The sequence below is a fragment of the Microchirus variegatus genome (genome assembly GCF_963457635.1).
Source record: "Microchirus variegatus genome assembly, chromosome: 1".
Classification (NCBI taxonomy): Eukaryota; Metazoa; Chordata; class Actinopteri; order Pleuronectiformes; family Soleidae; genus Microchirus; species Microchirus variegatus.
This window is the reverse complement of record NC_139802.1, coordinates 1,660,589-1,683,088: the sequence shown is the minus strand read 5'-3', so window position 1 is coordinate 1,683,088 and position 22,500 is coordinate 1,660,589. Positions and strand designations below refer to the sequence as shown.

Sequence of the window (22,500 nt, the reverse complement as noted above, 5' to 3'; positions counted from 1 at the left end):
CACACACACACACACACACACACACAGGGTTAGAATACACTGCTACACAGTGAACGCAGTGGCATCCGTAGGTCATGATGGGATATCAGTGTCTGTGTGTGTGTGCACAAAATACTCACTATGTCTATTGTGACACCAGCATGGTGCAGCGCTGTGTTCACGGTGAACGTGGAAATACGTGGTCGTGTGTGACATTGTGTATATTTTTGATGTTTTTGCCAAATTGTATTCAGTTGTGGTATCAATTAGTAACTAAAGTGATGTTTGAAGTTTAAAGTTCTTCAGATAAAAACCAGAAAAAGACATAAAGGTTAAACGACGACCAGTTTCCCCAAACTAGACCAGTATCTTAGGGATTGTATCGCAGAAGGTCATGCAGTGTCTTTTATGCTGTATATGTTATGACACATTACTGACACTTAGACAACTCAACGTGGAGCATATCAAAAATGGACATAGTGGAGACATTTGGGATAAGGACCTGAAATATGCTCATTTCTGTTCCCTTAGTGCAAGGGTTTTCACTGAGGGCCACATCAGCATCATGGTTACCCTCAAAGGGTCAGATGTAACTGTCATACAGAATAAATGTAACTAAATGTAACCAAATATAACGTAAAATAAAAGTAACTACTCTGTAACATATTGCTAAATAACTTTCTGTATTTTTTACTTATTCAATTTCACTCATCGCATGATGCATATACAATGATACACAGCGATCTAGTGGTGGTGCCTTCACTGTACGGGTAACGCAATCGCCATGCATTGTGGGAAATGTAGTTTATGGTCAACGCACGCCTTAAAACAGCATAGACCTATTTTAACACAGATTTTTAAGAACAATTAATCACTTGCGGGGCCACAAAAAATGAGGTGGCGGGCCACATCTGGCCCCCGGGCCTTGAGTTTGACACGTGCCTTATTGCAAGACATTGTTTGATCCGGCGGTTACACGACTCAAAAGGTGACGCTACACACAATCTTTCCAGATGTGTCACCAAAATGTGAGAAATGGAGATTTAATCTGAATGAATTAAGATCTAAATTACAAGAGCTCTATAAAGTTAAATATTCTCTTTTCTTCAATGTACAAATAAATCCAGATCCATTGCTGCTCACACTTGGTGTCAGAAAAGTTCTAAAAGTCTGCAGAATGAATGGTTCCTGTTGTGTTTGTATTATTATGAATGTTATAAACTGGAACTGGAACTTAATATTCATGTCTCCAAATCAAAACATTTGAAACAAGGATCAGTTACACATAAATAATGCATTATTTAACATTACTTCCATATCTTTTGCACAATTTGTTCAGGGTTTTTTCTCAGTATATATATGTATATATATACATATAAATAAAAAAGTTGTATATATATGTATACAGTATGTATACATATATATACAAAAATGTATATATATATATATATATATATATATATATATAGACCAAGAGTAAGAGTAAAATGCAAATGTGTGCCTTGCCCAATATCTTGTCAATCTCCCACCAACAGTAATGAGTAACTGTTGAAAGTGAGATATGTCACGCGACAGGAACATTTGCAGCCTCGTGCATTTTTAATCACTATCATCAAAATGTCAGCCGTGACTTATACGACAAACACTCACATTTACACTGAAAACATGACCGAACGTTTTGACTGTAATAAAATAACGACTCAGTGACACGTCAAGGCTGATGATGATGAGGGACATTAAGACTAAAGAGTATTTACTTTTAAAAGATAAGATTTTGAGCAATGGCATACATTATGTGGTGGTGCTGTTTTGGGAAATAACCTTAGTGCTCTGCAGATTTCTAACTAAGGGTAAAATGCAGGTTTGTGTGACGACACAGCGGCTAGTGTTTGTGTGTTTGTTCCAAAACGCCACACATCAAACTGAAAAAGCTGGAACCCTCAGTTTCTCCTGGAAATCATTCATAGTGCTGGAAGTACTGAAAACAAAGTTTAATCCTAGAACACCATAAATAAATGTATGTAATTTTCATGAAAACCAAATTTTCATCTTCATTGTTTTGTTTTTTTAGACATTTTTTGTTCCCAAATTCCTAATTTTCCAGTCATTTTGGAGCATTTTTATCTGGTCCCCTCATGATGCTTTTCTCCTGTTTTGTTAGACATGACACTTATTTAAAATAAAAGAATACTACTCAAATTTGTCATGTTTTGATATGACAATTACTTTTTTGTGGGTGTATTTATTATCTCGGGTAAAAATTCAATATTTTGAATTTGAGCGATAGTGTTCTAGGGTTAAATCCTGTCACCTTTTTTTTTCCACCTTCTGATCAAAGGCTGTGAACTTGGCCAGAAAACGTGACTGACATCAGTGACAAATCTACATCCTTGAAGTGACTGATGTGGGGGATTCCCAGGTTGCATGTGATGTTACGTGATCGTCTTACCCTGTGTTCAGGTTAAGCGCGCTGTGGCTGGGAGTGGCCGGACTGGCCGTGCTGCGGGGAGGAGGAGGAGGAGGAGGAGTCACCGGGGAGGGTGCGGAGCTGAGAGAGGGGTGAGTTGAGCTGATGGAGGAGAGGCTGGAGGTCAGGGGGCAGATGGGGGACATGGTGGTGGCCGTTGTGCTGCTCAGACTGGTCACGGCCTGAGACAGCTGGCTGGACATCTGCCAGAGAGACAGACAGACAGACTGAGGTGACTGACAGGGATACAGTGGAATGAGAAATATTATCAAGGTGTGAGGACCACGGTGCATTCATCAGCATGTGTACAGTATATAGTATACAGTAAATACTACGTTACTGTACTTTGTTATTTGTATTTCTAGCAACTATCTTTGTTACTCTTTAAATAAGAGCTTTTCTAGTCTTGATGAGCTGCTTTACGCTACAGTTCTCACCCATTCACACACTGCAACTATTGTCCTGCTCAAGGACACATATAGACTACAAGAGCCAGGAATTTAACCCACAACCTTCAAGTTGAAAGACAACTCGCCACCATTATGAAAGTTGCGCATGCTAAAATAAACAGCAACGTTTTGCCACATTTAGCAAAAAAACATGTGAATTTTTGTTTATATTAGTTTTGACCAGATTTACAACCGTATTTGTGAATTTTGTGATATTTACTTCTCTTGTGAAAATATAATTCAATGTTTAATCTGAATAAAAAGTCTAAATGTTAAATATTAAATATAAATGTTAAATATAAATGGTAAATCTAAATCTAAATTTGAAAATAAATGTTGTACAAATGCTAATATGCAAATTCACACTGCCGGTAACCGGATGTAACAAAATAAAAGCTAGAGGAGGTCTTTTTCAATGGTTAAATATTTATATTTAACATTTAACATTTAGATTTAGATTATTTATTCAGATTAAACATTGAAATTATATTTTCACAAGAGAAGTAAATATCACAAAATTCACAAATATTGCTGTAAATCGTGTCAAAACTAACATTAAAATGTTTTTTTTTACATGTCTTTTTTGCTAAATGTGGCAAAAAGTTGCTGTTTCTTTAAAATCGGCGCCTCATAAACCATGGCTCAATCCTAACTAATTCAGTTTTTTTTTAATAGTTCTAAAATTCTCTTAAGCACATGTTGTATCAGTAAATAACTGTTGATACTTAAGTAGAGTAAATGCCATATACTTTAACTAATACACTTTAACTGTGTGTTTACCATGTGAGGGCTGTAGCAGGGCTGTTTGTGCGTCGGTGGGGCAGTTGGGGGCTGGCTGGGCAGCGGAGGGGTGGCACTGCAGGGGTTAATGCGCTTCTCTTTCTGCCGACGGTTGCAGAACCAGACCCGGATCACCTCCTTCTCCATGTTGAGCTGCTCTGAGATCATCAGGATCTCTTCTGAGGTAGGCTTCTGGTTCTGCTTTATTTCAGCCAAAAAAAACATTAAAGCATTTACAACAGGCTATTAATCATTCTCTTTCACACAAAGGGCAGAGTGAGATATTTAAGTCAGGTATTTGCGACGAAGCCTTGAGCTTGTAACATGTAACTTACTGATATAAACTCAGTAAAGTAGTGTTTATATCTCACAAATCACAATAATCCATTCATGTTACATGAACACAGACGGAGGCAGCGGCAACATTTCCCTAGTATCGAGACGATTGAAGATTCTGCAAAAGAAGTGAATTCTATCACTCAAAAAACCTGTTGAAATCTGTTCAGCAGGACGCAGCATCACGTACATGTTCATAAATACTAAATAATAATACATCAACAATGACAAAATCACCAAAAAGTCCTCAGGGACCACTGCCCTGCATGTTTCAGATGATTCCCTGCTCCAACACTCGTTATCAGGCTTCTGCAGAGCTCACTAATGAGCTGACCGTGTTCCCTGAGGACCAGGGTTGGGAAACACTCTAATAAAGTATGTAAAAGTAATCAAATATCCTACCGTCATGAATGCGCGTTCCAGTGCCACGCGCACATTTGTCTCTATGCTGGTTCTCTTCTTCCTGCGTCGGGCAGGCATCCCCTCATAGCCCAGGGAGGAAGAGGACAGAGAGCTGGGGCTGGGCAGAGTGCTGTCTATGGACATGGTCTCTGAAGGAGGGGAAACACAAGACCAGACTTTTATTAGACCTGTAACTGTGTATTTGAACTCAGAATAACCAGAAATATTATAATACCCTGTTGTTTGTTTATACCCAGGAAAAGCAGCCTAATAAATGGGCTTTACATTTTTTCAATATTAAAGGTGCATTATGTAATAAATCTAAATCAACTGGCCATAAAATCCTCCTAATATGTCACAGAGACTCAGGAATAATGTTCATATAACAAACTGAACTCACCAACAACAACTGTACAGACAAAATATTTGCATTAAAAAATATATTTTGCAGACTGCAAATCATGTTTATGTTTTGAAATCATGTTTTGTCATGTGGCGCCACCTACTGCCATCTACCAATCATTGCAGTCAGTAGAGTCTCAGCTGCCGAGCAACCTCTGGTTGCCAGTTACGTCAGAAAACGTAACCTAAAAGACCTCGGTATTTTGAATTTGAATGTAGTAACTGTTTTTGACCACATTCTTACATATGGCACCTTTAAATGAAGGCCCAACCCGGTCTGACCAAGGGTCTTCCTGTGTGGAGTTTGCATGTTCTCCCTGTGTGTGTGTGTGTGTGTGTGTGTGTGTGTGTGTGTGTGTGTGTGTGTGTGTGTGTGTGTGTGTGTGTGTGTTTTCTTTGGTTCTCCAGTTTCCTCCCACAGTCATGCAGAGGCTAAACTGGACTCTAAATTGACCATTGGTGTGAATGTGAGAGTTATGAATTATGGTTTCCTTTTCCAGGGCGTGACTCCAGCTCTCCACGACCCTCACGTGGAGGGTAATAATGTGGTCGACTCGACACGGTCATGAATGAAGGTGTGTAAACGGAACCTCCACTCTGTGCTGTCACATCTCTTTTAGACGTTGCTATGCAAATGAAAGTGTTTGTGGTTTAGAAAAAGCAAACTTTACAATAGACCATTTCCTCCCTCAGACAAACACGCAGCTTCTCCCCATCAAGCTAATGTTGTTTTGTGTCGAGGAGGGTGAGGATGGGTAGCAGCTGTTCTCCATGACTAAACATTCTTATTACTTATGCTGCATTTTAATCCAATTACATGAATGAGTCATAAAAAAATAAATCAGATGTGGTTTTTATTTAAAATCTAGAGACTATCCAGATTTTTGGCTGAGACAGATTAGATAAGATCTAGAAAAATGGTATACATTAAAGTGGACCTAGACCGGAAGTTCCAATTAACGCTGTTGTTTAGTGTGTATCTGCGTCATTACCTTGTTTACGAAGCCCTGAAGTTTCTAAACAAACAGTTCAGCCACTGCTGAGAACGCTGTGTTTTATTGTAATCTCGGGCTCAGCGAGATCTCTGAAAAAACCCGGTCCGGTTACGTAAACAGCGGTTCTCCTGAACAGCAGATCCTCCTGCTCCGGGCACTAGTCCGGGCACATCCGGTTGCGTACATTGAACCACAGAAGAAGAATAAAGTCCGTTGTGGAGGTGTTTCACGAGCGACAGTGTCTTCTGACTCTGGGTCTGACTCTGGGTCAAAGGTCGTCAAAGGGACTGAGGCGGGGAGTCGTGAAGAAGCTATTTTTAAACACTGTTAAAACAATGTTTTGATAATGAGGAGCAGTGCATCCACCTCTCCAGAGGGGGGAGCTGCGCTTCTGAGAGTGTGTGTGCTGAATATGTCACTTCCGGGTATTGGCCAATCACAAGACAGTTGGGAAGGCTCTACGCTGGCTGGCCAATCACAACACAGTCTGTCTTCTGGGTGTGCGAGGAGAGCGTCAGTAAGGAGAGATTTCTATCGGCTCATTTACAGCAACTAGGAGGTTTTTGACCATAAAAACAAGTTAACGTATGTAAGTAAACCTCCATAACTAACATATGTGTGCAACAGGACCACTCTATGTGAGCTTTAAGATAATCAAATTAAACGTGCTTTTATTTTGAAGGAACCTCACCTGCATCATTGAGCCACTTCTCCAGCAGTGGCTTCAGCTTGCACATGTTCTTAAAGCTCAGATTGAGGGCCTCAAAGCGGGAGATGGTCGTCTGGCTGAAGTCGTTGCCGTACAGTTTCCCCATGGCCAAACCGACGTCTCCCTGACAGAGAGACGACACGAGAAAGTTTCAGAGAAATCCAAACACACTTCAGTGACTTCCAGCGCTGATGTAACCTGCACGTGTGTCTCTCCCAAACCTGTGTGAAGCCCAGTTTGATGCGTCTCTGTTTGAAAGTGCGGGCGAACTGTTCCAGCTCCTCCAGATCACTGGGCTCTTCGGGGTGAGAGGTCACCGAGGGCATCGTGGTCACGCCTCCGACGCCGCTCACCTCCAAACCCTTATCTCGCTGAAGCAGCGAGACACGAAAGAATGAAAGTGAGAATTTGAGTTTCTGTAGTCGTCACTGGTGTTTTCCCACTGACTGAAGCTTTTTTGAAAGTTTCTTCAAACCTGTGCTTGGAGTCCCATTCTAGCCGGAGCAGACATCAGACTCCCTTGGTTTTGCTGAGGTAGCGTTAGAAGATTTGGTGTTGACAGGAGTCCTAATAAAAAAAAAAGCACATTATCAACTACGATTATGACAGAAAAAAGACAGAAAATGTCTGATTTCTGGCCAAAACTTAAAAAACTAGAATCACACCCCCCACTCTGAGCATTGATATTTTGCACTGCTAACCCCAAAACAACAGCAAATAAGAAAACAACAGCAAGTAACAAAACACCAGCAAGTAAGAAAACGGAAGTGCTCCGGGTATGTGGGGGGCGCTGTTGCGCAGGTCTTCGACCAACCTGTTGACTCGCAGTGTTGCGCCAAAACTTTATTTTTATTTATTTTACTTTATTTAAACTTTTCTAGTACACATATACACATATACAAAATACCTCAAAGGGAATATATAATTGCATCTCGTCGATCTATTTATCAAAACTAAACTAAAATAAATAAAATCTACAAGGTTTTGTTGAGAATAAATACAACAGTGAAAACAAATCAATCACAACAAGGCAATAAAGGCAAGGTTACATGCAATTTTATATTCCCTTTGAGGTATTTTGTACGTGTTTTCTTATTTGCTGGTGTTTTGGGGTTTGCAGTGCGTTTGCCCCTGTCGGGCCACCGTATAAAATACACCCTGTACGCATCTGCGTCTGACAGCGAAAATATTTTTTGTTGAGTTATGTTGCAAACTAACAGACGGAGGTGATGACTCCATATTATAAGAGGCGTCCCCACCTTGCTGCGCCTGCTGGGCCTGTGGGAGGAGGAACTGGGCAGGAGACGGGAGCGTGTGACCTGGAACCAACACCAGCTGTTGAAGCTGCAGCAACTGCTGGATGTCCTGTGCAACCAAGAGAGAACGTATATGTAACCAGACTGAGCCAAATACAGCAGAGGTGGAAAAAGTACTGAAATATTGTACCCAAGTACTGATACTTTGATGAAATATTACTCAAGTAGAAGTAAAAAGTAGTTCATTTGAAATGTACTTTAAGTAAAAGTTACTTAGTTACTTTGCGTGTGGTGTGAGGGTAGTAGAAATATAGGATATAACGTCACTTTTGGCACCAGTGCTGGTGATAATCACATCATCATTCGTCTGGTTCTGGTATATATTTTCCCCCTGTAGGTCTTCATTGTGCTGAATGTTTATTTTTACTCAGTAACGTATAGGATTTATAAAGTAACTAAGTACAATACTTGAGTCAATACGTACTCAAGTAAAATACAAAATCCTGATTTTAAATTGTACTTAAAAAATACAAAATACACAAAAAAAGCATTGCTTTCCACCTCTGCAATACAGTTATGTGAAACAACTTGTCATCAATGCTTATGAACATGCAACACAAGTTATAAGGTTTTCAAAAGTCAAACTTACAGTTATCTGTTGTGAGTAAATATAAATATAACAGGTATTATCTCATTGAAGGGGAATGGAAATGTAAGCCTGGGTTATTACCATAAAACGATAATATAGATGAGGAAAATATCTTATTGGAATCTATTAAAAAAACAGCAACAACAACAACAACTATAACTTGAAATTGCTTGTTGAAGTCATCAAGAAATTGCAAGTTAGTGAATGGAAAATATTATCATACGTTGTGTTGGCGAAAAAAAGTATGTTCTATGAGTGTATTACCTTCTTATTGTAAGAATAGTTTCTTTTAGACTTTTATATCAATCAGGAGCTAAGTCAGATTTACAACAATTCACTACAGTGGACAAACTAAACATCTTTAGAGTTTTGATGTTAACTGAAACACTTCACCTTCACCTATAGATGTTGCTAAAGCTTACACAGCAGATGAACTAGAGTTTCTACGTTTGACACTCGTTACAGTGCAGGAATCCTTTTGAATTCAAACAGGATAATCAGAAAAGTGAATGGTGTGATGGTACGAGAGCGAACTCCAGCAGAAAACACAGAGAACGTTGTCACTGAGCAGCATCCAGATAAGTAAAGGAAAAAGCAAGAGTGAAAGTATGAATCAGGAAATTATGCGAAAACACGCGAGACAAATTGTTCCAATCGCTCTGCGCTGTTTCTTCCAGCCGCCTGCTCATCAGGACGTGGCTTTGCTTGTGCGGTCAGTACCTGGGCGGTGAGCTGGATTGGCTGAGACAGAGTGAGCTGGGGTGGAGGAGGTGGGACGGGGACACTTTGGGCTGTCTGCTCCTGTGCGCTCTGTCCCTGGCACTGTGACTGAGCCTGCTGACCCGTTTGTCCTGCATGTTGCTGCTGCTGCTGCTGCTGGGCTTGCTGATTTGCTGCTGCTGCTGCTGCTGCTGCTGCGGCCGCCTGAGCTTGCTGATTGGCTTGGGCGGCTGCATGGGCAGCGTGAGCGGCGTGCGCTGCATTGGACTGCTGCACGGCTGCAGCCAGGAGCTGTGCCTGAGCCTGTTGCAGCAACAGCTGCTGCTGTGCAGGCAATAGAGCTGTCAACTGATGAGGAGACGAGACGAGAGGAAAGGAAAGAGAGGAGAGGAGAGGAGAGGAGAGGAGGGGAGGAAATGGACAGGAAAAGACAAAGAAGGAAACAAAGTGTTCAAAAAGGTGCACACGGGAAGCAAGCAAGGTAAAAGCAAAGCTGTGCGTGTGTGTGTATCTTTGTGAGGACATTTTGGGAAAGTGAGGATGTGTCTGGTAAGACCTGGTTTTAGGGTAAGGGTTAGGCACTTAACCCAATTTATACTCCTGCGTAAAGGGCTCTACGTAGGTTACGCAGAGCACTTCACGTCGTCTCCGGCTGCACAAAATATTTTTTAAGCGTCCGTCACTCCGTCAAGGGACAACGGAGACGGCAAGGTTCTGCGATTGGTCCTCAGGACAGGCCGAGCTATCGCTGCTCTGTGCCCGAGCGTCCACAGAGGGCGGAGCTGATCACCGCCGACAACGTTGCTGCCAAACTATAAATACGTCACATCTTAACACACACAGCACATGTTTAGACTCTAAATGGCCAATTTCTCGCCTCAAATTATCTTAAAACTGCGTTCCGTGACACAGAAAAGTGAGAAACGGCCACTGTTTCAACAACAACAGTCTTTCTCTCTCTCAGACGCCGTTGCTCACTGTAGCCAAAAGCATAACAACCTTGCGAGTTGTGTGTGTGTTCTTGTACTTGCGGCATACTGAGGACCAGTGAGGGGTTTTTAACCAACAAAGTGAGGTCATTTTTACGAAGTGAGGACATTTCGGCCCGGTCCTCGCTTTGTTTTCACTGAAATCACTTACTTAGGTCGTAAACATGCTCGAGTCTATTTTTAACAGAGCTCCTCAATTTGGTACAAAAACCCGTTTTCCAGCCCTGGTGTTTCACACACACTTTTTGCTCTGGGGCTCCACCTGCAGACATTTTATTGTACTGCACCCAGTAGTTCTTTATAGATGTCATTCATGAAGTAAATATTTGTAATTAAGTGCGTGTGTGTGTGTGTGTAAGTGTAAGTGTGTGTGTGTGTGTTACCCCTGCTAGTTGGGAGCCGGTCAACATGAGCTGTGTGTGTTGCAGGGCCGTCTGTGAGGGCGTCGGACCGTGAGAGGGAGGAAGGGCCGGGGACATCTCACCACACTCCTCCATCTTATTCTGTGAAGAAGAAAAGACACAGGGAAAAAAAAGCAGTAGAAAGTTAATTATACATAAACACATAGATGTGTTTAAAACATCAATCGTGGATCAGTTGTGCCACCGTTACAGCAGCAACATTAAGGTGTTGCTGCAAAAATACTGGTCAAAATTAGGAAGTGCTACATTAGCTTACCAGCAGTGGACAGTTCAATTATTTAGATTTTGATCAATTTCAAATAAACTGATGAGACATGTCCCTCAGGACAGGAGTCGACTGGTCTGTCTTTTTTCCTGCACAAAGCTCTTTTTTCCAAAGATCAGGCATGTTTGAACTGGCAGCATGGCTCTTCCAGTTTACTCATTTGCATATCTCCATGCAAATTAGGGAGTATTTCACCGACATATCGCAGCATTATGGATTTATTTCTGTGCCGAATGTGCCGCCCGCCCTCGCCGAGTCTGTTTACATTGGAGGACGAGGGCGGAGAGTCGACACATTATGAACCTCAACGTCAAACACGTTCACAAAAGAGCGATTCACTGCGTAGAAACAAACACAAAGCTGGGGCAGCTTTTACTGTCAATACACCTACTGTGTGACATTAAGACACAAAAGATGCACAAATGTAAGCACGGACGCACAATAGACACGCACGCATTCACACACACACACACACACACACACATTTACCTTGCTGCTGCTCAGGTTTGGTGACAGAGAAAAAGGACTGACTTTCATCGACTGAGTCCAAAAAAAGAAACAGAATATTAGATTATAATCACGGAATAACACATTATGTTTGTTGAATTATATAAATAAAGTATATAGAATTGCAAATATCGGACAATTGCAGAGTTTAGCAGTAAATATCTATATGTGTATGTATATATATACATATGTACAGCGGTATCCTCTTAACAATTTGCTGCTTTCCTCTGATTTATTTACTTCTATTTATTCATTTATATTGCTTAAATCAGGGCCACATCAGCATCATGGTTACCCTCAAAGGGTCAGATGTAACTGTCATATAGAATAAATGTAACTAAATGTAACCAAATATAATGTAAAATAAAGGTAACTCCTCTGTAACATATTGCTAAATAACTTTCTGTATTTATTACTTATTAAATTTCACTCTTCGCATGACGCATATACAATGATACACTGCGATCTAGTGGCGGGATGCCGTCACTTTGCGGGTAACGCAATCGCTGTGCATTGTGGGAAATGTAATTTATGGTCAACGCACGCCTTAAAGCAGCATAGACCTATTTTAACACTGATTTTTACGACCAATTAATCACTTGCGGGCCACATTAAATGACGTGGCGGGCCACATCTGGCCCCCGAGCCTTGAGTTTGACACATGTGGGTTAAATTAACAGATTTTTTTCCCCACAGTTTATCAGACAAAAGAAAGTTATCTGTAGAGCTGAAACGATGAATCGATTATTAATCGATTACTAAATCAATCGGCAACTATTTTGATTATCGATAATCGGTTTGAAGCTTTTTTTTCATGATTAAAACAAGATTTATGATTGTTTTAGCTTCTTAAATGTGAATATTTTCTTCATTTCTTTGCTCCACATAACAAAGAAATCATTAAAACTAAATCATTTTGGTTTGTGGACAAAACAAGACGTTCAAGAACATCGTCATTTCCAGGTTTGACAAACACTGATCAAGGTTTTTTAACATTTTCTGACATTATATGAAACAAACGATTCATCGATTCATCGAGAAAATAATGGTTAGCTGCCGCTCTAGTTATCATAACATTGATCAAGTCTCTTCTTAAACAAACGTCCTCATTACTTCCATGACAGTGAACATCATCTCATGGACTCTCTCTCTTTTCTGTCTTTCTCTTTGTAGATGAGTTATCAGTGAGTAAAAGAAGTGGGAGACAAATGCATTGAGTGTTCAAACGTACCTGGTGATTTGATTCAGGTCCATTCCGCTCAGAATCTGCGTAGGAGAGGAAGGAAAAAGTGAACAGTCGATCGCGTGTTGACGCACACATGCAAAAAAAAACACACGACTATAGTTAAATGTAAAAGTCAACAGCATCAATTGTGTTAAATATGTTTTTTTTTTATGCACACTTTCTATCCTCACAAATACAGAATTAACGTTTTCTGAAAGATTTATTTGCCTTTACCTGTGCCGTCCAATGGTGACTCCGCCCCTACTTTCTCAACCTCTACTGGCTTTGACATCCTGATATCTGCAAGAGGAAGACACACGCAGATAAACACGTCGGTCAGACTGATTCTTACATCTGTGTCAGGTGAAAAACAAATAATAGAAAATAAAATAAAATAAAAAAAAGGTAAATGTGGACGTCGAGAGGGCAGAAGAGGACATCCAGGGCATGAGCGTGAGTGTTTTCAGGTCACGGAGCTGGAGCCCACACACTGTACACACACGCACACACACACACACACACACACACACACACACACACACACACACACACACACACTGATGTGGCTGAATCACTCACAGTTAAAGTGCAGCCCACATTCATTCACTCTTTCCAATTAGCGGTTGAACAGAGAGTAGGCTGACCCAAGGTGTTTGCTTGTTCTATATTTAACCCAAGGCGTTTACGTGGGAAGCGATATGCACTAAAAATGTCTCACGTTACTCTGTGTGTGTGTGTGTGTGTGTGTGTGTGTGTGTGTGTCACTCATCGCAAGTCACCACATCACTTCCTGGTTGATACTGTTTTGGGACAGTCCCTATGGCAACGGTGGTGAATGGAGCGTAGCAGTGAATATGTTTTTTTTTTTTTTTTACAAAGTTTGTCACAAAGAGAATGAGGCATTTTTTCTCTTTTTTTTTTTGGCAAAAGAGAGTCAGAATGATGAGTAAAAGAGTTTTGTGTGCGAGTGTGTTTTATTCTTCACGTTCTATTCATTAGTCAAAGTATTCATGAAATATAAAGGATCCTTGGGCTCAAAAGAACAAAGGTTGTGTCCTTAATGTGTTTCATGAAAGACAGCACCTTTTTTTTCTCCACTCTTAAATTTATCTCATCATTATATTTCATTAGAGTGTCACTTTTTTTTTTTTTTTTTAAATAATAATCACATTTTTGGATAAAACTTTGAACATGAAATAGAGTTTTTTGTGATTTTATCTTAGTGATTATTTTGAGCTCAAAAGCACAGCAGTCTGTGTGTGTGTGTGTGTGTGTGAGTGAATGGATGAACTATGTATGAGACTGCAGGCCCAGAGGGACGACAGGTCAAGGTTATGTTGCCGGGTTTGTGTGTGTGTCTGTGTGTAATTCTTGTACTTGCGGCATTCTGAGGACAAGTGAGTGTTTTTAACCAACAAAGTGAGGACATTTTGGCCCTCAGTCCTCACTTTGTTTTCATTGAAATCACTTCTTGAGGTTGTAAACATACTATATTCTAACTAAACTATAACAGAGGTCCTCAATTTGGTACAAAAACCCGTTTTCCCAGTCCCGGTGTTTCACACACTTTTTGCTCTGGGGCACCACCTGCAGACATTTTATGGTACTGCACCCAGTAGTAGTAATTTGTTGATGTCATTCATGAAGTAGATATTTGTAATTGTGTTGATTTATAAAGTGGAAATGCTGCTTGTACTTGCAGCATACTGAGGACCAGTGAGGGTTTTTAACCAACAAAGTGAGGTCATTTTTACAAAGTGAGGACATTTTGGCCGGTCCTCACTTTGTTTTCATTGAAATCACTTCTTGAGGTTGTAAACATGCTATAGTCTGTTTTTAACAGAGGTCTTTGAATTTGGTAGAAAAACCCGTTTTTCCAGCCCTTGTGTTTCACACACGTTTTGCTCTGGGGCTCCACCTGCAGACATGTTATGGCACTGCACCCAGTAGTTCTTTATAGATATCATTCATGAAGTAGATATTTGTAATTGTGTTGATTAATGAAGTGGAAATCCTGGTCCTCACTTTGACGGCACTTTTACCCGGTCCTCAGTATGCAGCAAGAACAAGAATGTGTGTGTGTGTGTGTGTGTGTGTGTGTGTGTGTGTACTCATGTCCTCACATATTATTATTTCACCTGAAAAGCTTTTCTATTCGTCTGAAACCACAAACTGTAAGAAAACTTTTAGTTAATTGTTCATTTGAACCTTTTTATGTTGTTGTTTGCTCACTCACACACAAACTCAAACACACACACACACACACACACTCACACACACACACGCGGACCTACTTCCCTTTTGTGAAAACATGCAAATCTGCCCAACGACTAACTAATTATATCTGCCACCTGCATAATAAACTCTCAGTCTCCCTCCTCTTTTTCCTCTCCCCGCTCTCACTCTCCCCCCTCCTCTCCCTTTTGTTTTCCCACAATGCCGTTTGCTGTGCTTAAAGGATTGTCTCACGCCAAAAGCATGAAACACTCTTGTATGTTCTTTTTTTTCTGCAGTGCCCCCGAGTGGTCAAACACGACTTCCACCATTGGGGGGCAGCAGTGGTACACACCGAGGAGAGGACAAACCTGCTCCGCTGACCGACACTGACCAGCTGCTGATTGAAAACATCTAAACCGTCAGTGTGGTTTTCACAGAGACGGCAGTGTATAAATGAAATGAGCCACTCCCTGATAAGAGGCAGAGACATGACAGATGTGGACACAGCTGACTCTGTCTTTTAGGGGACGGGGGGGAAGCTCCATTGTGGTTATTCTAACCTTGGGTCAGCACAGAAACACACACTGACCACAAGGTTTCCCTTAAAATACATAACGACTTCTGCAAAAAAGCTAATCTGGTCAACGACCACAAGGATAAAAAAACATCCACGTGTGGGGCTAATTTGTGGTTATTCCAACATTTCTTACAGCTCCAGATTCAGTGCTACACAACAGACAGAGAGAGCTATTAGTGGAAGCAGAAACATGTCCAGTGTTTCTTCTTCTTAAATCTGCAAAAACTTTCCACACAACTTGAAAGTTTTGTTTAAAAGTCAACACCTTCGCGAAAAAGACAACAAATGCAATAATTGTACTGTAAATGTCACTTCTCTTACATCTGGACTGTGTTGCGGGGGGGAGGGGGGGAGGGGGGGGGCGTGCAGTGTACATCACTAAAAGCCAAATACGCCGTATAAAACGATCGTCCGGTTCATAAAACAGCTGCGAAGTGAAGTTTTTTTCCGTGCACTGAAGTGCCCGTAACGCGGCGGGCGGAGATGTGATTTGATTCATGGTGCAAAATGGCCTACAGACAGTAGCACGGTGGATAATGTGGTCAGTAATACAGTGGTGGGACAGTATATCAAGTTGCTTGTGTCTTTTTTCTCACTTCCCCTCCCGACTTCCCCTTGTACCGGGTTGAACGCAGAGTGCTAAACCCAACACTTACTGTCAGCGAGGCTATTAATATTAGCCTGCTTTCTCTCTCTCTCTCTCTCTCTCTCTCTCTTACACTCTCTTAAACTCTCCCTTTAAAAATCCTCTCCCTCTCTTTTTACAACACACTGCCGCACACAAAACACGCCGCTAATGTTAGTTGACACGGAGCAGAGTTGCATGTCATAAATGTTTTTACAGTTTAGAAAATCGTTACGACCGAACAAGCACAAAAACACAGTCTCCCAACACTGCTGTTGCTTGTTTTTAAATGATTTCATCATTTATAGTAATAATAATAATGCATTATATTTAAGGCGCCTTTCAAGACACTCAAGGTCTTTAATCCACTGCAACAACTAACTGCTAATTTCACAGCAACGCTCAGTTAAACAGATTAATGCTGTATAATCCTGTGTCATGAATAAATGATGCAACAGAAAGGAAGAAGAAGGAACAACAGAGAGTGTGTGTGTGTGTGTGGTGTGTGTGTGTGTGTGTGTGTGTGTGTGTGTGTGTGTGTGTGTGTGTGTGTGTGTGTGTGTGTGTGTGTGTGTGTGTGTGTGTGTGTGTGTGTGTGTGCTCGGTCTGGTCTGTTTCTGTTAGTCTCCTCTGGGTATTCTGGTCAACATGAAACTCCAGTGCCACCGACTCACACTCCTCCACCTGTGTGTGCACCGCACTTCCTGATTCAGGAGGGGAAACTGGAGTCATCGTCGCAGCAGCAAAACACCAGCAACTACCAAAGCTGTGATGGCACCGCCGCGTTTTCCATTGATAAGAAATGTCAACGTCAAAGACCAAATGATACGCCGGCGTCAAAGGTTTCACAATAAAATAAGAGCTGAACAAGTGAATTGAAACAACAGAGTGTTTGAAGCTGATGAGGAATCAGGGATGTCACAGCATATTCCTTATTATGATAATAACGCTTCATATTTTAGTCAAAGACACCTAAAAAATAAATAAATTAATGCTGCTGGAATACACACACACACTCGTTATGATTGTGTAAAGAAATAGACAATAAAGGAAATAACACAACTAAGTCATGATAATGTGTCATATACTGATCTCTCAAAAATAATCCTTATATTATTGTAATATAATTATTAGTTTACATTTTTTTTTCACTGATGCACTGATGTTTAAGGTCGTACCATTTTGACCGTCCAATTTAATTAATGTTATGGAAAAGCTGATATTTCTCGTTTAGTCTCGTTTAATGTGCTGAACTTTTTAATTTACCTTTTTTAAAAAAAAACATAGTTTTTGACGTGTAAAACTGATTGTACAAAAGGCCTCAACTCTTAAAATAAGTGAAATGTTAACCTAAAATGTAAGTTTTTACTATTATTAATAATAATAATAATAATAATAATAATAATAATAACAATAATATTACTATTATAATATTAATAATAACAATGTTTTTGCATAAAACCATAATTCATAGATAATTGTTTTTACTGAATAGAGATTGAACATGTTTAATTCCCACAGTGTGTGTGACATGTCAGAGTAACTTGTATGTATATATATATATATATATATATATATATATATATATATATATATATATATATATATATATATATTTATATATTTATATATACATACACTTTAATAAACACAAAGACTCTGTCTTAGAAAATCATACCAGGATTGAGAAATAAGAAATATGAGCTAATTGACATTTCATTTTTGATTCCTGGTAATTGGTGAGTCAGTGTTTTTCTTTGAGTCGCAGTCCGGCAACTAGAAGTGAGTCTGACACGTCCACTGAGCCTGAGGTGACCATCGATAAAGTCAGTTATTTTAGGTATTTCCCTCTTCTGTTATCTTTCTTTAAAACTGCATCTGTCTGTGACTGTTGTAAAATACATGTGTTTACATTTAAAAGTGAACAGAGCAACAAATGCGGCAAACAACACCTCCAACACACACACACACACACACACAAAAAGTTGACACAAGTTTCATGGTAATTAAAATGGTGACAGCTAAATATCAATACACTGAACACACACACATACGGCTGTCATTAGAAAGAAACATAACAAAATAAACTAATTATTTCTATTAAAAACAATGCAGAAAACTTTTTTTTCCCTATAGCTTTGATTAGCATTCACCACACACACACACACACACTCTCACACACACACACAGGCGCGCTATATGGACTGGTGTGAGGTGTGTGACCTTTTCCCTCTCCTTGCGACAGGCATCCACCCATCCATCCGTCATCCCTCCATCATCCATCCATCCTCATCTTCCTCTCCGTACCGGCCCGAACCAACCTCTCGCTCTTTGATGTGCTCTAATTAGCCCCGGCTTCTTAGACCCAGTGGCATTAATCAACAGCAAAGACACCATTCTCCCTTTTCTCTCCTTCAATTTCTCTCACACACACACACACACACACACACACACTCTTTCTCTCTCTCTCACACACACACACAGCTTAATTGGCGTTGGTAAATGAAGGCCAGCAGAGAGAGAGAGAAGGCTGCACAGACAGTCACTCACCTGGCAACCACATACTGGAGAAGTCCTTTGATGCTATTGCTGCTGTCTTGGTCATATCTGTGTCTGTGTGAGTGTGTGTGTGTGAGTGTGTGAGAGTGTGTGTGTGAAGAAAAACTCTCACTCTCCCTCTCTCTTGACAGTGTCTAACCAAAAAAGGAGGAGTGTATAAAATCATCTCTCTCTCTCTCTCTCTCTCTCTCTCTCTCTCTCTGTCGCTCTTTCACACACAAAACACACATGACAGGCCACGCCTCCACCGAGTGTAACAGGAAGTAAAGCTCAGAAGAGTAGGCACTCACACACTCACACACACACACACACACACACACACAGAGAGAGAGAAGAGAAAAACACAAGACAAAAGAAGAAGAAAGAAAGAAAGAAAGAAAGGAGGACACACAAGAGTGGGAGAGAATGTGTGAGAGAGCGAAGAGGAAGACGAGGTGAAAAAGAGGGGGATGATGGGTAATGACGGAAAGTGATTGCGCGGCTGGAAACAGCCACTCACTCACACACTCACACACACACACACACACACACAGCAAAGAGAAAAAACAGCATGCTTGACATTCTTAGTGAGGAGCGTATGGTAAATGTGATGTGATGTGATATAATCTGCTGTTTAACTCTCTCATCAGGACACTTCTCATGAGTCACAAGTGTTCACCGTGGAACTTGTGTCACCCAGTAGGTGTGAGGTGGTCTTCAGAGGGAGGTGGACACACCGAAAAGAGAAGATGTGAGACATCAACATCATCATCATCATCATCATCATCATCATCATCAGCTCTGTTTATCCTGAGCAGAGGGAAAAAGTCTGTCACAACAGTCACTGTACCACACTGACCAGCCCACACACACACACACACACACACACACACACACAACCTACATGGACTAGATGCAGCGTCAAAGTGGAACATTGCAGATAAACTAGATCAGTGTTTCCCAAACCCTGATCCTCAGGGAACACTGTCCTGCCATGTTTTACATGTTACTCTGCACCAAAAACACCTGATTCAGTTGAAACATAACATTTTTGGGGGGAAAATTGACAAAAGTTGAAACATTAATTTTTTTTTTTTTTCAACACAAGTTGAAACATTAGTTTAAAAATTGACAAAAGTTGAAACATTCAATTTTGGATTTTTTTTTTTTTTTTTTTTTTTTACATAAGTTGAAACACTAATTTAAAAAACTGACAAAAATTGAAATATTACATTTTTTGGAAAAAACTGACAGAAAAAATGTTTTGAACAAAAGTTGAAATATTACATTTTTTTTAAATAAATTGACAAAAGTTGAAACATTCATTTAAAAAATGACAAAAGTTGAAACATTCAATTTTGGATTTTTTTTTTTTTTTTTTTTTTTTACATAAGTTGAAACACTAATTTAAAAAACTGACAAAAATTGAAATATTACATTTTTTGGAAAAAACTGACAGAAAAAATGTTTTGAACAAAAGTTGAAATATTACATTTTTTTTAAATAAATTGACAAAAGTTGAAACATTCATTTAAAAAATGACAAAAGTTGAAACATTAAATTTTGGATTTTTTTTTTTTTTTACATAAGTTGAAACATTAATTAAATGTTTTTTACAAAAGTTGAAACATGAAATTTTGGATTTTTTTTACATACGTTGAAACATTAATTTTAAAAAATGACAAAAGTTGAAACATTAAATTTTGGATTTTTTCTTTTTTAACATAAGTTGAATCATTAATTAAAAAAAATAACAAAAGTTGAAACATTAAATTTTGGATCTTTTTTTTTTACATATGTTGAAACATTAATTTAAAAACTGACAAAAATTTTAACTTGAAAATTTAAATATTACACTTTCTGGAAAAAACTGACAAAAGTTGAAACATTACATTTTTTGAAAAAAATATTTGAACAAAAGTTTTTTTTTTTTTTTTTTTTAAATACAAAAGTTTGTTATTAGGCTTCTGCAGAGCTGGAGATTTATTTGAATGAGGTGTTTTTAGAGCAGGGAAACATCTAAAACACGGCAGGGCAGTGTTCCCTGAGGACCAGGGTTGGGGAAACACTGAACTAGATCATGTGATCATCACTGTCAATGTGACACCAAAACCCACTCAGGGTAAACCTGCTAAAGCAAGTGCAAATCTGGAAGATCTCGAGGAAACGGCGCGTTTCAGCAACAAAAAAAAACAACTGGATTTTCAAACTGCTTTGACTCCAGGCTCAGCTGACCACAAGGTGGCACTCTTGATTCTCTCATTTCAGTTTGAACACACTGGCTCCATCCATCCATCCAGGAGGAGAGAGGAGGTGAGTGGACAGCCCTCCCCCTCTCCCCCTCTCTCCCTCTCTCCCTCTCTTCCGTCTCCCTCGGTCCGAGTTCACTAATTTAAAAGCTAACGGCAGCAGAGCTCCCAAGTTTAACCTTATAAATACTTGATGTGTTGATTTACAACCGCCCGATGTACTGCTGGAGAGACACTGACCTGGACGTGCATAACCCAAAGCACAGGAGGTGCTCGCTGTTACACTGACACATCTTTACATCTGCCCTCTAACACATAAACACACACACACACACCGACGCATTTGAATGTATATTTTATCATCAGGACACCGTCGGCATAGAAAGTTTGGAGCTTTTCCCCCCCTCACACTCACAAACTGCTGAATCTGCAGCTGAAACGATGCTCTGTGAATGTAAAGACAGCTAATCATCAACATCTATGATAATACAAGAAATACAATAACACAATAACAATATATAATATGATAGAGTTTCTTTCAGTATCAATATAACAGGTTCAGTATCGGTTAAAACATAACGTTTTGTCACTCAGAAGCAAATATCAATCCTTAATTATCTGACATTTATTGCAATAATTTATCAATATCAACAACTTTTTATGATAACATATTTGGCCAAGTTTAATTATTTCCCACAATTACTGTCCGAATAAGCTATAATGTCTTTGGCTTTTTCACCTGCTGATTACACACTTAAATACAAATCATTATTTAGTGCATAAGTATTTAATAAGTAAGTAAGTAAGTAAGTAAAGCTTGGTTTATAAAGCACTTCATAGCAAAATCACGACGCAAATCACACAAATAAAATGTGTTTCTAGGAGATTTCTTGGAGGAATGAAGGGATTGTGCAGCTCTGACAGTGAGAGTGAGGTGACGCTGCTTTTTACCACAAAAGCTGCATCACCTTTAGATTTCAGGACGGGGCTGAGACGTAGCTTTGAGGAAATAAATGTTCAAATAATGATCATTAACAGCTATGGCTCGGTCTGCTGCTTCTTAAGCAAATATCTAATATCACAGTTTGGTGCACGACGGTCGATTTTGTTTTGCATGTAATTAATCAGTGCAGAGACGGAGTGTTTGTGTCGATGTGAGTCCACGTCTGTCACTGACAGACTGCACACTGAGGGGGGGGGGTGTCTCTCCGGGGTCAGAGGTCGTCTGGACACCCTGGCTTTGGCCGTGACCTTTGTTCAAACCTGAGACTAGCCACATAATGACCACACTGTGTGTGTGTGTATGTTTATATAGCAGTGTGTGTGTCTTTCATTGAGGTGAACCCAAGTGTGCTCAGGGTGTGTGTGTGTGTGTGTGTGTGTGTGTGTGTGTGTGTGTGTGTGTGTGTGTGTGTGTGTGTGTGTGTGTGTGTGTGTGTGTGTGTATATTGAACAGTTCATGGCCATGGGGAGCTTCCTGCCCCGATGAGGTCTGAGCTCTGGTTACCATGGAGACCAGACCTCGCAACAGTCCGGCAATGCCACTTAAATGACGCCGGGGCTAATGGCAAATGGTTTTAATTCAAGCTAACGTGTTTTTGTTTTTTTGTTTTTTTTGACACAATGGCACATGTCATGCCATTCATTTTAAAATAAAACTATATTAATAATTAATTGATGTTTGTATTATTATTATTATTATTATTTAGGAGGGAACAGTGCATTAACACATTGTGTTTTGG

At 39.9% G+C, this 22,500-nt stretch overlaps 1 protein-coding gene across 1 annotated transcript in view; it reads right to left on the bottom strand.

Moving 5' to 3' along the window:
- pou2f2b (POU class 2 homeobox 2b) overlaps positions 1-18,576 on the bottom strand; it is a gene marked incomplete at both ends in the record, with an annotated part of 18,815 nt that extends 239 nt beyond the window's left edge. The window contains 12 exons of the mRNA XM_083894544.1: positions 2,429-2,649; positions 3,676-3,873; positions 4,414-4,562; positions 6,502-6,643; positions 6,741-6,890; positions 6,995-7,113; positions 7,779-7,884; positions 10,517-10,636; positions 11,310-11,360; positions 12,559-12,593; positions 12,787-12,852; positions 18,522-18,576. Coding sequence (XP_083750670.1) covers positions 2,429-2,649; positions 3,676-3,873; positions 4,414-4,562; positions 6,502-6,643; positions 6,741-6,890; positions 6,995-7,113; positions 7,779-7,884; positions 10,517-10,636; positions 11,310-11,360; positions 12,559-12,593; positions 12,787-12,852; positions 18,522-18,576 — 1,412 coding nt within the window. The remainder of the gene's footprint in view (positions 1-2,428; positions 2,650-3,675; positions 3,874-4,413; positions 4,563-6,501; positions 6,644-6,740; positions 6,891-6,994; positions 7,114-7,778; positions 7,885-10,516; positions 10,637-11,309; positions 11,361-12,558; positions 12,594-12,786; positions 12,853-18,521) is intronic.
- Between the last annotated feature and the right edge of the window lie 3,924 nt (positions 18,577-22,500).